Raw genomic sequence first — 17,424 nt, 5'->3', positions numbered from 1 at the left:
AACAGGCGGTGCGGCATAAGAACATTTCTCTCCTAGTTTCTGAGTGACTGGAAGGTCACGGTAACAGCGCGAGGCGTGTTAGTGCTAACTGGCGGACGTGCTGTCATAACGGACCCCATCGATTACGCCGCCGCGGTAAACAGCTAAACCAGAGGTTAAACTAACCCATGAGGCCGCCGCAGCCGTTGTTGTGAGGTAAATGGTTCTTCCTGAGTGAAGGAAGAGGAGGAGGAGGAGGCATCTGACAGAAGATTGATGGGCTGTCAATCGCTTGAGAGACATGCTCAGATTTATGGCGAGACCAAGGCGGCGCGGCGGTTGAGGTGGCGCACTCATTGATCAATTCGTTATCTGCGCTCTATGGCTGGATTGCACCAGTTGTGGTGGGAGGCGATGGGAGCACTCTCTGTATCTTCCAACCGATATAAATCAAATCATGTGTTGAGGCACCTTGAAGAGCTTTGTGGTTTTGTGTCGTTCTCCGCATGTTTCAGTGTCACTGTCAGTACTACAAGAGCGAACCCAAAAACAGATGCATGACAACAAAACGGATGGGTCTATAATTGAAACTTGATAGGAAGGTACAGCGGTACTCTGCTGTTGTGACGCTCACCACTTCCTGTCTGACAAGGGATGTCATAAAGGTGAACCGTACTGTACATACAGTTGAAGTCAGAAGTTTACATATACCTTAAAACTCAGTTTTTCACAATTCCTGACATTTAATCCTAGTACAGATTCCCTGTCTTAGTTCAGTTAGGATCACCACTTTATTTTAAGAATGTGAAATGTTAGAATAATAGTAGAGAGAATTATTTATTTCAGTTTTTATTTATTTTCATTACATTCCCAGTGGGTCTGAAGTTTACATACACTCAATTAGTATTTGGTAGCATTGCCTTTTAATTGTTTAACTTGGGTCAAACGTTTCGGGTAGCCTTCCCCAAGCTTCCCATAATAAGTTGGGTGAATTTTGGGCCAGTCCTCCTGACACAGCTGGTGTAACTGAGTCAGGTTTGTAGGCCTCCTTGCTCACACACACTTTTTCAGTTCTGCCCACAAATTATCTATAGGATTGGGGTGAGGGCTTTGTGATGGCCACTCCAATACCTTGACTTTGTTGTCCTTAAGCCATTTTGCCACAACTTTGGAAGTATGCTTGGGGTCATTGTCCATTTGGAAGACCCATTTACGATCAAACTTTAACTTCCTGACTGATGTCTTGAGATGGTTGCTTCAATATATCCACATAACTTTCCTGCTTCATGATGCCATCTATTTTGTGAAGTACACCAGTCCCTCCTGCAGCAAAGCACCCCCACAACGTGATGCTGCCACCCCCGTGCTTCGTGGTTGGGATGGTGTTCTTCAGCTCGCAAGCCTCCCCCTTTTTCCTCCTAACATAACGATGGTCAGTATGGCCAAACAGTTCTATTGTTGTTTCATCAGACCAGAGGACGTTTCTCCAAAAAGTATGATCTTCATCCCCAGTTGCAAATCGTAGTCTGGCTTTATGGCGGTTTTGGAGCAGTGGCTTCTTCCTTGCGGAGTGGCCTTTCAGGTTATGTCGATATAGGATTCGTTTCACTGTGAATATAGATACTTTTGTACCTGTATCCTCCAGCATCTTCACAAGGTCCTTTGCTGTTGTTCTGGGATTGATTTGCACTTTTCGCACCAAAATACGCTAATTTCTAGGAGACAGAACACATCTCCTTCCTGAGTGGTATGACGGCTGCGTGGTCCTATGGTGTTTATACTTATGTACAATTATTTGTACAGATGAACGTGGTACCTTCAGCCGTTTGGAAATTGCTCCCAAGGATGAACCAGACTTGTGGAGGCCTACAATTTTTTTCAGATGTCTTGGCTGATTTCTTTTGATTTTCTCATGATGTCAAGCAAAGAAGCACTAAGTTTGAAGGTAGACCTTGAAATACATCCTCCAACTGACTCAAATGATGTCAAATAGCCTATCAGAAGCTTCTAAAGCCATGACATCATTTTCTGGAATTTTCCAAGCTGTTTAAAGGCACAGTAAACTTCTGACCCACCAGAATTGTGATACAGTGAATAATAAGTGAAATAATCTGTCTGTAAACACCTGTTGGAAAAATTACTTGTGTCATGCACAAAGCAGATGTTCTAACTGACTTGCCAAAACTATAGTTTGTTAACAAGAAATTTATGGAGTGGTTGAAAAACGAGTTTTAATGACTCCAACCGAAGTGTATGTAAACTTCCGACTTCAACTGTAGCTCTAAGCTAACTTATCACAGGTTACAGAATGTGAAACAAGACGAGACAAGCCCTTATGAAGTTACTTTGTCTGCTGTGGGCGGCAATACATCATCCAGTCCCAACTGCTTTTTTCAAAGCTAGATCGTTAATTACCTCGGAGTGTGAGTGAGTGTATCCGTGAGAGATTGAGAGGGGGAAAGATTGAGTGGGTGAGATGGCGCGAGATGACAAGGGAGGGTTTGAAGAGACGTCAAGTTTGGACAGATGTCGACAGAGGGCTGTTTGCCACGGAGACACTTCCTGCCGCCACGAGCTCGAGAGAAGAACATCTGGCCTCGGCCAGAGTGTTAATCTGGGCGTGATTAAGTGGCCTCCGTTACCCGGCATGCCGTGCAGCACTCGCATGCTCACTTGCCGAAAAACCTTTGGGGGGGGGGGGGCGAGAGTTGGGCTTAGCGGCATAGCGAGAGAGAGATCTTATCAGTGTTGCCTCACAGAATATCCATACCCCTCCCTTCCTTCACACACTTCTCCCCACACTCCCAATGTGTCCGTGGAGTGTGGAGTGACTACAGCTGCACCTCGCCAGCCTGCAGCATACTGTGACAGATTAACGACACCCAAGAATGAAAGGAAAGGGAGGAGGATACCAACAGACACAGCGTTCAGAACTTCAGAATATTGCAGATAGAAATGTAGCAAAGAAACCTGTCATTTGCTACATAACAGGAAATATAGTATACACTTACTTACTTTCTTGTGTTCTTCTTATTTCTTATTTTTATGTCTTGTGTGTTTTTGTTCGACCTTATGTTATTTTTAGTATTACATTGTTATAGATGCATTGTTGGGGTTACAGCTGACATGAAAGTCATTTCACTGTGCATGTGACATTGAAACTTGAAATCATATTTGTTAGATTTTTTGTAATGTTCTGAACAGACCCTAGGCCTTGAGCATTGAGACCCCTGGATCATATTCACTAGGAATAAAACAGAAACACAAAGGCTGAAACTGAGAGGGACTACCTGATCTTGTCCAATAAGAAAACACTTTCTGTTTTCCATTGGGAAATGTTTCGCTACAGTATGCACTAATGAATATAACCGTGATGTTGCTACCACTAAGTGTGGTTGTAAACGGTGCTACTGTACCTTAGAAAGATCGCAGATTCTCAACAGGTCTTTCTCTGAGCCACCTTTATGGATGCGTGCACGCTCCCGTGCCACGTCCACATCTTCATCCTCCTTGGAGAATGACTCTCCAGAAATCAGTCTGGAGAAAAAGAAGGATTCAAAAACACTTAACCCACACATTCTCACCACATTCCCACAAAGCCAACAATACAAATCAGCCGACTTTTGGCGTTGCGCATGGTGATCTTAGGCTTGTGTCTGGCTGCTCGGCCACGGAAACCTATTTCATGAAGCTCCTGGCTAACAGTTCTTGTGCCAGAGGCAGTTTGGAACTCGGTAGTGAGTGTTGCAACTGAGGACAGACAATTTTTACGCCCTCCACGCTTCAGCACTCGGCGGTCCCATTCTGTGAGCTTGTGTGGCCTACCACTTCATTGCTGAGCCGCTGTTGCTCCTAGACGTTTCCACTTCACAATAACATCACTTACAGTTGACTGGGACAGTTCTCTTAGGGCAGACATTTGACAAACTGACTTGTTGGAAAGGTGGCATCCTATGACAGTGCCGCTTTGAAATTCACTGAGCTCTTCAGTGAGGCCATTCTACTGCCAATGTTTGTCTATGGAGATGGCCTGGCTGTGTGCTCAATTTTATGCACCTGTCAGCAATGGGCGTGGCTGAAATAGCCGAATCCACTTATTTGAAGGGCTGTCCATATACTTTTGAATATATAGTGTATATCCTAAATGTTTTTCACTAATGGGAGAATTAGTTTACATTTTCACAAAAAATGCAATTTTATTAATGGAGATACTTGCTTCTACACCTGCATTGCTTGCTGTTTGGGGTTTTAGGCTGGGTTTCTGTACAGCACTTTGAGATATCAGCTGATGTAAGAAGGCCTATATAAATACATTTGATTGGAAACATAATTACGAACCAAAGTTATTATTATTCTACTCTTGCCTGGGTTTGTAGCAGAACTTATACTGGATAAGGAGAGTGATGGTGAACATGACTGCCCCCTGGATGGCCATGGCACACAGGTTCTTCCCCACCATGTCCCAGCTGAGGGGGTCCTGGTAACGGTCTTCCCCTGGGGGAGACAAAAAACACAGTTCTTCATCAAGAGAAACATAATGTTTGTAACTGCTGTGTATCATAATCACGTTAGGTGGGTGTCACTGGAACTCAATGGTAATGGTCCAAATCTCAGCGGCTCAGAACCACGGACTGACACTCATAGCACTGCCTTCCACCGTAATCAGTGGGAGACATCTGAACAAATGCCCTTTATTCTAAATGGGAGCCCTTTCACTAATATAGATGTTTGTTTAAAGTTGACAGCAACTGACTATCTCTCTCTCCTCCCTATTTCTCCCTCTCTGTGCTGGAGGGAGGATGGACAGAAACGGAAGTGTTCAGTCTCATTCTCCAGCAAATAGGCCCTCTCCAGACTAGCCTTTTAAGTTGTGATTGCTTTCCTCATTACATTTTTCGCTGCAAATGATTCTCTAATGGCTATTCCTTGCCACATCTATTCCCCAGATAAAGCCTTTGCTCCAGCCATTCATGTGTCTCGCTGCCTCTAAATCTCCCCTGTGTACATATTCCCTTTTGTTTTCTACATTTTGTGTTGAGAACGAAGGGTTACGGTCGCGTTATTGGTCAAATGTAAGTCCCCCTAAGGGACTAAAAGCTGCTATTTGGTAATGATGTAGCAACACATAAGAAGTGTACTGCAAAAGGCACTATGTAACGGTATGAAGAAGATGGTGTGAAAGCATTGTATAAGTAGAGGACTGCTTTTAAAGTAGCTAAGCTATTGGTGCTTGGCTAATCTTAAACCCAAAACGTGCACTACCAAATGTTACATTAGTATGTAGCAAGTGGAAAGTTTGCACCTGTTATTCTGAATAAAATATTGAAAGACAACACCAAAGCTGAAGCCATGACATCATCCTTCTTTACAGCGTACTTTCTTTTCCTCGTACCACTCAGCTTCATTTGACCTTTCATCCTACCACTTACGTTTAATTCCATCTAGCTAGGAGGTGAACGCTTTGCACTGATTAACCTTTGTTCTTTGCTGTTACCCATAGTAATATAATACCAATAATAATAATATATGCCTTTTATCCAAAGCAATTTACAGTACAGTGAGTGCAAACATATACACTAAGTATACAAAACATAAAAAAGGTGAAAGCTATGATCCCTTATTGATGTCACTGGTTAAACCCACTTCAATCAGTGTAGATGAAGGGGAGGAGACAGGTTAAATAAGGAGTTTTAAGCCTTGAGACAATTGTGACATGGATTGTGTATGTTTGCCATTTAGTGGGTGAATGGGCTAGACAGAAGATTTAAGTGCCTTTGAACGGGGTAAGTGCCAGGCGCACCCGTTTGTGTCGAGAACTGCAACGCTGCTGGGTTTTTCACGCTCAACAGTTTCCTGTGTGTATCAAGAATGCTCCACCACCCAAAGAACCTCTAGCCAACTTGACACAACTATGGGAAGCATTGGAGTCAACATGGGCCAGCATCCTTGTGGAACACTTTCAACACCTAGTAGAGTCCCTTCCCCAAAGAATTGAGACTGTTCTGAAGGCAAAAAACAGTTGTGGATGGATAACAATTTACAAATAAAATGTTTGATAACTGTCAGTGTCGTTTCACAGTTTACTTGTTCATATTACAGTTATGAATTCAAATTTAAAATGGTAATGTGTAATTAAAAGTACAACGTGGGGCTTCCGGGTGGCGCAGTGGTCTAGGGCACTGCATCGCAGTGCTGGCTGTGCCACCAGAGACTCTGGGTTCGCGCCCAGGCTCTGTCGCAGCCGGCCGCGACCGGGAGGTCCGTGGGGCGACGCACAATTGGCCTAGCGTCTGGGTTAGGGAGGGTTTGGCCGGTAGGGATATCCTTGTCTCATCGCGCACTAGCGACTCCTGTGGCGGGCAGGCGCAGTGCGTGCTAACCAGGTGCACGGTGTTTCCTCCGACACATTGGTGCGGCTGGCTTCCGGGTTGGATGCGCGCTGTGTTAAGAAGCAGTGCGGCTTGGTTGGGTTGTGTTTCGGAGGACGCATGGCTTTCGACCTTTGTCTCTCCCGAGCCCGTACGGGAGTTGTAGCGATGAGACAAGATAGTAACTACTAACAATTGGATACCACGAAATTGGGGAGAAAAGGTTAAAAAAAATAAAAGAAAGTACAACGTTATTCAGTTTGAGTGTAATGATAGTATACTGTATGTATAATATACTAAAAGACTGAAAAAAACGATTAATTTAAAGTACAATTTTAATACGTGTGTTGAAGTGTAGTGATGGTATGCAGATATATAAGTTTGATTTGAATAGTTTCACCATCCTTCGATTTACTCCGGGATGCTCACCTAAGCTTTCATACAAGGTGGCCATAGCCTGGTTCTTGCCCATGTCGATGAGCCCTCGACCCAGACAGAAGTGCGGAAAAATCAGCAGCACCTGCTTCACAATACCATTGATTTTCGAGATGTTCTGTGGGAGAAAAAACACAAACAGAAAAACCACAACAATGCATTAGCGACGCATAAAAGACTAGAAAGACTGCAAGACATAAGGGCAGATTGTTATTAGGGGTGACACATGACAGAGAACCCGCTGGATGTGTCTGTGTTGCACCCACCAAGGCACGAGTCTGTCGAGTGACCTGAGGGAAGCAGCGGGTTTGGAACCCCCGGCGGCGGTAAAATAGTGTTCGTGGAGTCGAGTTTTCCGACACTCGCCAGATAATTAAAGCACATCATCCATGCTTGCTCATCAGTGGAGGCACACTGCGTGCTTGAGTGGGGCGCCAAATGACATGGAAATGAGCCTCGGCTTCTTGACTCGTTATTAAGGGGCACGCTTTCTCGCTCAGTGATGTCTCTCTCACCCGCGTAATGTGAGGGCAGGAACAGCTGCTCACACATACAGATGGAAACTTTCTCATCTCAAGCCCTGAGACGTTGAAAGATGAACACATTCAGAGTGATATACACACCCACTTCTCACTTTCCCACTTGCAATAAAATACAAACCTACAGGCACACAGTCACACTATCGCACAAATTCAGTCATCTTATTGGCTGTTTAATTACTTAGGTTAGGCCCGTTCATATCTGGTCCTTCCTGATTTAGCCACCCCTCCTGAAATCCCTTCTCCTCCCTGTGGCTATACTGCGGAACGATGGCGCCTTTTAAAGCACACAAGCCCTAATTAATTAAATGAAGAAGGAATGAAAGACAGCCAGACTGCACTGACTACCACAACGCCAGTCTCAGCTCTCCACATCGCTTTCATTACAGAGGATTGAGGGAATAAAGAGAGGGGGGAGAGTGAATCAGAGGGATAGATGAATAGAGAGAGAATGAGAGAGATGGAGGAAAGATATTGCCACTTCTGCCTGTTCTAAAGCAAGGTTATGCATAATGCATACGTTTGGTCTCAGGATAGTCTTCAAAGACGCTAGCGTCTATTGAGAAAAACCATAAATTCTCTGTTTCCTCTTTTGGTAGGCGAAAAGTGCGATGCATTTCTTAACATGGTGCAATGTGGGGCGGCAGATGAGAATGACAGATGGCACCTTATCGTTGTCAGATTTATTCATGGAGAGTTGTTGCTTTGCAATGTTTTCCTCTAGTTTGAGGAATGACATCAATGAAAGGATTTACTTGCCCTGCAAATCAATGACTTGTAGATTCAATCAATTGCGGTTCACACACACTGTTTCTGCTATATTTTAAGCACAGGTGTGGTTTAGAGGCACTATCCAATGGCAATGTCAACAGAGAGCTTTTGCAGCATGTTGGATGTGAAGCAGTGAACACCTGTCATACAATCTTAGAAAAAAGGGTTCCAAAGGGGTTCTTCAGCTGTCCCCATTGAAGAACCCTTTTTGGTTCCATGTAAGAACCCATTTGGAGAACCAAAAAGGGTTCTTCAATGGGGACAGCCGAAGAACCGTTTTAGGTTCTAGATAGCACCTTTTTTTCTAAGATAGTAGAGCAAACATTCAGGATGAATTTAGCAGTACAGTTTTCCTTCATCTGTTATGGATGGAATTGGGATCTTTGGTCATGGATGGTAACTTACTACCGTCATCATTAAAACAAATTTGGTTTAGGACTTCATGTATGACGTCTGTGTATACAGCAGTAATAATGTAGCTCAACTTCAAGTAAATATGTTATCTTCTCCTAATGGACGAACTTAAGCTACAGATCAAAGGTTAGAGTTGGAAAGTCACAGCTAGTTTACATGCAGCAGTAATCTGAGCATTTCTGCCAGGGAGTAACTGTGCAGTCCGGGCCTAATTTCCCTGCAGGCAAGTGTGAATGCAAAACAAAAATACCTAATTGATTATGGTGCCACAGCTAACTCTCAAATGTCAAGCAATATGTCTGCCAATTCATCTCGGTCTTATTGGACTTCTACCTGTTTTCTCAAAGACTTAAGGACACGCTAGCCAACTAAAATGTCAAGCGTGAAATCTTGGCTAATAATCTTGACATCCATATAATGTATTACATAGTTACTTTTTATTTTCAATGCTAAGAAAATCAATTTGAATATATCTGGTTATATCATCACATTCTGGGCCCATTCCTACTGAACTATACGTGAAAGTGTTATTCATCATGGTCAAACTTCAAGAAGCTGGCAAAATGCTAAAAGAGCCTGAAGTTAGAAACATAAGTGAATTTGAAACAATTAAATAATAAAAGCAAACCAATGACCTTGTGCAGCCGAGGGCCCATTTGTCATCGAGAAAGATTTGAAGAAATAGAGACCTAATTGGAGATCAATATGTGAAATAACAGATCTTCTCTCGACTGGGTGTTTATCAAGGAGATCAAAAAGGTTTTTAGGCAATGATGAAACGCTTGACAATTTTCTTCAAAGTTTGCGCTATATGCCCATAAATCATCTCTGAATGGGTTCTGAAGGGGGAAAATCTCCAAGGCTCTCGTCTGACCCATATTGCTTTAGTGTTCATATTCCCCAAGCATCGCCTCCATCTTCACCGGAGGGACTTCCGAAAAGGAAAATATATGGCTGGAAGCGTCGTGGGGATTGCGACCGTTAGCTGATTTCTCAAACTATATGTTCAAAGGGAATTCAATTGAAACTTCATAATCAGTAATGTACAATACATCCCAAATGGAATGTAACATACTACAGTACAAGTATATACAAAAACACTATATTATACACTAAAAGTGTAGACAGCTGATAAACACACATTTTCCTGTATTTAAACACATATCCCTCCCCTCACCACCCACACACATCACTACACCAAAGCATGTCACCTCAAAGCATATAGCACACTACAATTAAACTACATCATGTCCCTGACTAATACAGCCCCATCGACTTCCTCCCTACCGACTCACTCTGCCTCTAACCTGGCCAGATCCATGCCCTACAGGCTTGTCTGAGTGGCTAGCGGCTGGTCTATTGACTCAGGTGCTGTCTCATGCATGCAAGGCAGGCTGCGATTGATGCGATGCTCAGGAAGCATGGGGGGGGGGGGGGGGGGAATCTTCCATGCTCCCTCGCTCGGTCTCCAGATAGAACTGGGACATAACGTACTAAATGTGATGCTGTAGAGTGCTTTGCTTTTGTCTCAAGATTTGGCTTTTTAAATTCCCTATAGACTACCACTCATCGTCCCATAGGGGGAGCTATTCACTTTGACCTTCAGTGGAGAAATAAATGAATGAAGAGAACTTCAACTATGCTGTTCCCATTTTAGCTATCGTCACAGCACAGGGTGGAAGCGAAGGAATAAAAGCATGAAAGCGTGGAAATAGAGACGACAGAGAAAGATTGAGCTGCCAGATATCTCGAAACAACCTGTCGCGCTTAACTGTGTGTGTGTGTGTGTGTGGGGGGGGGGGGGGGGTTGTGCATTCTTATCTACGTCGGCCATTTTGGCTCCTTTCTGTTCATCGGGTTCATCAGAACAGAGGAAATGTGGAAACCGACAACATCCCGGCATGTCGCAGCCTATTTCTCCAGGCGGTCCAACAGTGACAGTTCAGCTCTGACAGTCGATTGGTAGGATAAGTGATGCATCAGTCCGGGACCGTGGCCAACTACAGGGCTCGTATCTGCATTGACATCCTCAGGAGTGATAGCTGGGCTGTTATTGTCCCCTGTCTGGCATGTCTCAATTGACCCTCAGAGCTACACTACACAGCAGGCTTTCCAATACACTAGGCAAATGCCCTTGACAAGGAAGAGCAAAGGAAGTCACTCTCACAAATTGTCAGTGACCGGCATGGGCTCCATTATTATTGCCAGAGCCCCTTATGAATGAGATTCGCCAAAACAATACTGATAAATATATGGGGAAACAAGTGACAACAAAAATATGATTTTGTTTGATGGGGAGGTTGTCAGCGAAAAGACAAACCAAAAACAAATCAATGATGAACGACGGCAATGACAATAATGAAATCTCTATGCAAACGAGGTTGTCTGGTTATGTAAAAAGGAGGCCGCCGACATTAAGCTGTGTCTGAGAAACCAGAGAGAAGGTGAATGTTCAAAGGACAGGAGCATATGACAAAGTCAGTGAAGCCAAGATATTGCTCAGGTTGGAGTGGAGATTAGAGTTAGCTGACTTTTGAAGTGGAAGCTCAGATGGGGGAACCTGATGTTGCAACTTGTCGGAGTGAAGTGCTTATGACACACTCTCACTTGTACACACACGCACACAAATGCATGGATAACCACCAGTGGCGGTCAGTGCCGTTTAAGATGAGGGAGTACAATTTAGTTTTTTACATGAGCATGGCCTTATTTCTATTACAGCATATTGGATGACTGTCATTCATATTCCATTCACCCAGCTCAATGTTACAGTGATAGATTTAGGGTACTACATGATATTCAAATTTTCCCTATACCCATCATGAAGTTGCTACAACCTAGTCTAGAAATGAAAGTTTACAAGGTAGGTGCACACAGGTCGAGAGAAACATTTGAGGTGACACATGGACAGACAGTGACACATTCAATACCATCTTGCACACATTACTCCAACAGGTGCAAAGGAGAGTTTCTATTGGACAAATTCAGGTACTGTATGTTTGTCCTCGTTTTGTTCCGTTTAAGAAAATGTTTTCAACAGAATCGTCGGAATGAATACACCCCGATCATGTGTAAACACAGTTTCATAACAGCCACGTTATATTCCTTCTCGTATCTATGCGCTCTCCTCCTCTCACCTTTTCCCTTCGTCACTTGTGGACGTCAATGCACAACACATCAGCTGTATGTGACCAGGTGAAAAAACCTTTCCAAGTCAAACGATATCATAACCGCTACACACAGCCTACATCGTTGTCAGCATATTAGTTAAAGTAACGTCATAGTCAACATAGCTAACAGAACTAAAGTGGTAGTAAACCTGCTACAATCATGCAGTAATGCTACAGTGTGCAGTCAATAAGCAGTTCAGCACTTACACCGGTGGGCCCTGGTGGCAATAAATTAGTTAAACCAAAAGCTTACCTTGACTTGGAAGAGTTCCAGTGTTGTGTTGGATAGTCATAGCCAGCTAGCTAACATAGCATCCCTCTGTTTGAGCAGGGTGTTTTAGTAGGCTAAACTAGCTAGCTGCATTTGCTATCTAAAAAATGACAAAATCTCTCTCTTGCTTCACCTTCATTTTGGAAGACATTAATTTGTTAAAAACTGTTCAACTATTGTCTTTCTCTCTCTTTGAGCCAACTACTCACAACATTTTATGCACTGCAGTGCTAGCTAGCTGTGTCTTATGCTTTCAGCACTGTTCTTTCTCTGATCCTTTGATTGCGTGGACAACATGTCAGTTCATGCTGCAAGAGCTCTGATAGGTTGGAGGATGTCCACCGGAAGTTGTCATAATTACTGTGTAAGTCTATGGAAGGGGGTGATAACCATGAGTCTCCTAGGTTTTGTATTGATGTCAATGCACTCAGAGGATGGAAACTAGCTGTCCTCAGGCTACATCATGGTGCTACCCTACAGAGTGCTGTTGAGGCTACTGTAGACCGCCTTTGCAAAATAGTATGTTTTAATCGATTATTTGGCGACGTGATTATACTTAGTATAGTTTTATCATAAAATGATAAATGGTTTTTCTTTTTCTGAAAATCACTGAGGATGGTCCTCCCCTTCCTCCTCTGAGGAGCCTCCACTGATAAGCACGCACACACTCACTAGGGATGTGCACACACGGATAAGCACAAATGGTCTCTCTCTCTTTCTCTCTCACACACACACACACACACACACACACACACACACGGGATGTGCACTGTTAATTTGGCCAATCAAAGTGGCAACGAGGCTCAATGTGTAGCAAGTGAAGTGAGCGTTCACTAATTTAATGAAATATCTCGATTTGTAGCGAATGTTAAAATAATTCACGTTGGGGATTGAACTTCATCATAATAAACACATTTCAGAGCGTAAAAAGCAATGTTTGGACCAGGGATTTTGGCACCGCTAGGTTTCCACGCATTATCTGCCCAGCAGAGTAGACACTGGGGGCCTGGTTCCAGCTTATAAAAAATGGTTAAACTAAGAAAATGTTGTCCTTAGTATAAATATACTGAACAAAAATATACGCGCAACATGCAACAATTTCAAAGATTTTACTGAGTTACAGTTATATATAAGGAAATCAGTCAATTTAAATAAATAAATTAGGCTCTATTCTATGGATTTCACATGACTGGGCAGGGGTGGAGCCATGGGTGGGCCTTGGAGGGCATAGGCCCACCCCTTGGCAGCCAGGCCCACCCATTGGGGAGCCAGGCCCAGCCAAGCAGAATTAGTTTTTCACCACAAAAGTGATTTATTACAGACAGAAATACTCCTCAGCACCACAACACCCCACATCAGACAATCTCATTGTTCCTATCTATCTTCTTAACACTCTCTTCAGTATTTTTCTCTTAGTCACTTTCTTTATTTCTCTATTCTCCTTCTTTGTCTTTTGATTCTCCAGGGAGAAAGGCAAGCTTTTGGGTATGAATGAAAGATGGATGAAGCACATTCTACAAAGACACAATTCTCACCTCACAATTAAACATTAAAGTGAATTTAAAATACCACCTTTGAAACGCATCGAGTGGGTTAAAAGCAAAAAAAGCAATTCCAGGAGGAAAATCTCCCTCGAACAAGTTGAAAGCCTATACACAAATACACAGTGTTATATTGAGGAAAGGGATCAATTAGCTCGACAAAAATGTAATCACCCTGATATAATAGTCGAGTGAGCAATTGTTTCTTTGATAAATGTGTGTATTTTCCTCCCAGTATGTACGGTGTCCACATTAGGACAGCCAAAAGGACACAGACACCTATCCCTTGTTACTCCAAAGCTGTCCTAATATGGACACCGTAACAATGAAGACTTAGGAAAGAGGCAACCCACATCACCTACATCATCAGCGAACAACTCCATGATGAAGGTGGCCACGCTCCCATTGATGCCGATGAAGAGGTTGATGCAGGTCAGCACCACGTAGGCCGTGCTGGGAACGTTGAAGATAAACGAGGCTGGGTACATCATGGGTGTGATAGACCACCTGAAAACACAGATGGTTAACTGCAAAGAAGTTTTCATATTTTACCATTTAAACAGCACAGTATGAAATGAGACAGGGGGAGATACATGAAGAGGGGTATACAGACTTGAAGGAACCGTTTGCACTTTAACCTCATAGTCATTCTATCATTTCAAATCCAAAGTGCTGGAGTACAGAGCCAAAACAACGACAAATGTGTCACTGTCCCAATGTGTTTAGAGCTCACTGGACTGTACTGACTGTGGCATACCATGTGGAAAACTGTGAATTTGAAGTTGAACAACACTCAAATATTATTTGTAGAGTGCATGAGATGTTTGCTGACAAAGCACTATGTGGGCACAAAAGGATCTAATAAGTCAATTTGACCTTTCCGTACTGCAATACAAACATGTCAAACTTCTTGCTCCATATGAACATTACATCTATAGTCCAATCACATTGTTCTAATTTTTCCTGAAACTTCTTTGAACCGAGTAAGTCAGTACATAAAAATATGGATATAATTTTGGTTCTACTTACCCATACATCATCAGCAGCAGAATCAAAGCTGGTAGGTTAGAAAGGGACACGTAGGCTTTTTGTTGGAAGCACAGGAAGATGACGATGACTATTAGACACGGGACTATGTAGTTACACTGTAATAAAGCACACAAAACCCATTAGACTCTAGTTACACTGTAATAGAACACACAAAACCCATTAGACTCTAGTTATACTGTAATAGAACACACAAAACCCATTAGACTCTAGTTATACTGTAATAGAACACACAAAACCCATTAGACTGTAGGTACCCTGTAATAAAGCATGTATAACCCCTTAGACTATGTAGTTACACAGAAATAAAGCACACAACCCCTTATTGGACTATGTAGTTACCCTGTAATAAAGCATGTATAACCCCTTATTAGACTATGTAGTTACACTGTAATAAAGCATGTATAACCCCTTATTGGACTATGTAGTTACACTGTAATAAAGCATGTATAACCCCTTATTGGACTATGTAGTTACACTGTAATAAAGCATGTATAACCCCTTATTGGACTATGTAGTTACACTGTAATAAAGCATGTATAACCCCTTATTAGACTATGTAGTTACACTGTAATAAAGCATGTATAACCCCTTATTGGACTATGTAGTTACACTGTAATAAAGCATGTATAACCCCTTATTGGACTATGTAGTTACACTGTAATAAAGCATGTGTAACCCCTTATTGGACTATGTAGTTACACTGTAATAAAGCATGTATAACCCCTTATTAGACTATGTAGATACACTGTAATAAAGCATGTATAACCCCTTAGACTATGTAGTTACACTGTAATAAAGCATGTGTAACCCCTTATTGGACTATGTAGTTACACTGTAATAAAGCATGTATAACCCCTTATTGGACTATGTAGTTACACAGAAATAAAGCACACAACCCCTTATTGGACTATGTAGTTACCCTGTAATAAAGCATGTATAACCCCTTATTAGACTATGTAGTTACACTGTAATAAAGCATGTATAACCCCTTATTGGACTATGTAGTTACACTGTAATAAAGCATGTATAACCCCTTATTGGACTATGTAGTTACACTGTAATAAAGCATGTATAACCCCTTATTGGACTATGTAGTTACCCTGTAATAAAGCATGTATAACCCCTTATTAGACTATGTAGTTACACTGTAATAAAGCATGTATAACCCCTTATTGGACTATGTAGTTACACTGTAATAAAGCATGTATAACCCCTTATTGGACTATGTAGTTACACTGTAATAAAGCATGTATAACCCCTTATTGGACTATGTAGTTACACAGAAATAAAGCACACAACCCCTTATTGGACTATGTAGTTACACTGTAATAAAGCATGTATAACCCCTTATTGGACTATGTAGTTACACTGTAATAAAGCATGTGTAACCCCTTATTGGACTATGTAGTTACACTGTAATAAAGCATGTATAACCCCTTATTAGACTATGTAGATACACAATAATAAAATACATAACCCCTTATTGGACTATGTAGTTATACTGTAATAAAGCATGTACAACCCCTTATTAGACTATGTAGTTACACTGTAATAAAATACACAACCCCTTATTGGACTATGTAGTTGCACTGTAATAAAGCATGTATAACCCCTTATTAGACTATGTAGATACACAATAATAAAATGCACAACCTCTTATTGGACTATGTAGTTATACTGTAATAAAATACACAACCCCTTATTGGACTATGTAGTTATACTGTAATAAAGCACACAACCCCTTATTAGACTATGTAGATACACAATAATAAAATGCACAACCTCTTATTGGACTATGTAGTTATACTGTAATAAAATACACAACCCCTTATTGGACTATGTAGTTATACTGTAATAAAGCACACAACCCCTTATTAGACTATGTAGATACACAATAATAAAATACACAACCCCTTATTGGACTATGTAGTTGCACTGTAATAAAGCATGTATAACCCCTTATTGGACTATGTAGTTACACTGTAATAAAGCATGTGTAACCCCTTATTAGACTATGTGGTTACACTGTAAAAAAGCACACAACCCCTCATTAGACGATGTAGTTAAACTCTCTGAAAGAAAGAAAATATGTTGAACTCCAATAAATGTGAATTCTATAGATTAGGTTTTAATTCGCTTTCCCAGCTACCCTCTTTCATTTGCTCATTAACAAGAGAGCAATCTATTCCCCTTCATATGAGGAGACGAGTATCAGGCTGGCCTGACTGGACAAATCTAATGAAAACCATCTCGCAAAGTACCAAACTGTGGTACAGTTGAAGTCGGAAGTTTACATACACCTTAGCCAAATACATTTAAACTCAGTTTTTCACAATTCCTGACATTTAATCCTTGTACAAATTCCCTGTTTTAGGTCAGTTAGGATCACCACTTTATTTTAAGAATGTGAAATGTCAGAATAGCAGTAGAGAGAATGATTTCTTTCAGCTTTTATTTCTTTCATCACATTCCCAGTGGGTCAGAAGTTTACATACACTCAATTAATATTTGGTAGCATTGCCTTTAAATTGTTTAACTTGGGTCAAATGATTCAGGTGGTCTTCCACAAGCTTCCCACAATAAGTTGGGGGAATTCTGGCCCATTCCTCCTGACCGAGCTGGTGTAACTAAGTCAGGTTTGTAGGACTCCTTCCTCACACATGCTTTTTCAGTTCTGCACACAAATTCCCTATAGGATTGAGGCCAGAGCTTTGTGATTGCCACTCCAATACCTTGACTTTGTTTTGCCACAACTTTGAAAGTATGCTTGAGGTCATTGTCCATTTGGAAGACCCATTTGCGACCAAGCATTTACTTCCTAACGGACGTCTTGAGATGTTGCTTCAATATATCCACATCGTTTTCCTGCCTCATGATGCCATTTAT

The 17,424-nt window shown here is 41.9% G+C and overlaps 1 protein-coding gene across 1 annotated transcript in view; it reads right to left on the bottom strand.

The window, feature by feature from the left end:
• The window catches only part of LOC129835257 (phospholipid-transporting ATPase ABCA1-like), a 245,041-nt gene that overhangs the window by 45,919 nt on the left and 181,698 nt on the right, over positions 1-17,424 (bottom strand). The window contains exons 38-42 of the mRNA XM_055900807.1: positions 14,518-14,633; positions 13,851-13,995; positions 6,777-6,900; positions 4,344-4,473; positions 3,396-3,516 (exon numbers count right to left, since the gene is read on the bottom strand). Coding sequence (XP_055756782.1) covers positions 3,396-3,516; positions 4,344-4,473; positions 6,777-6,900; positions 13,851-13,995; positions 14,518-14,633 — 636 coding nt within the window. The remainder of the gene's footprint in view (positions 1-3,395; positions 3,517-4,343; positions 4,474-6,776; positions 6,901-13,850; positions 13,996-14,517; positions 14,634-17,424) is intronic.

This window comes from Salvelinus fontinalis, chromosome 36 (assembly GCF_029448725.1).
Source record: "Salvelinus fontinalis isolate EN_2023a chromosome 36, ASM2944872v1, whole genome shotgun sequence".
NCBI classification, from domain to species: Eukaryota; Metazoa; Chordata; class Actinopteri; order Salmoniformes; family Salmonidae; genus Salvelinus; species Salvelinus fontinalis.
Note: the sequence above shows the minus strand (reverse complement) of the source record. Positions and strands in the feature narration are given on the sequence as shown.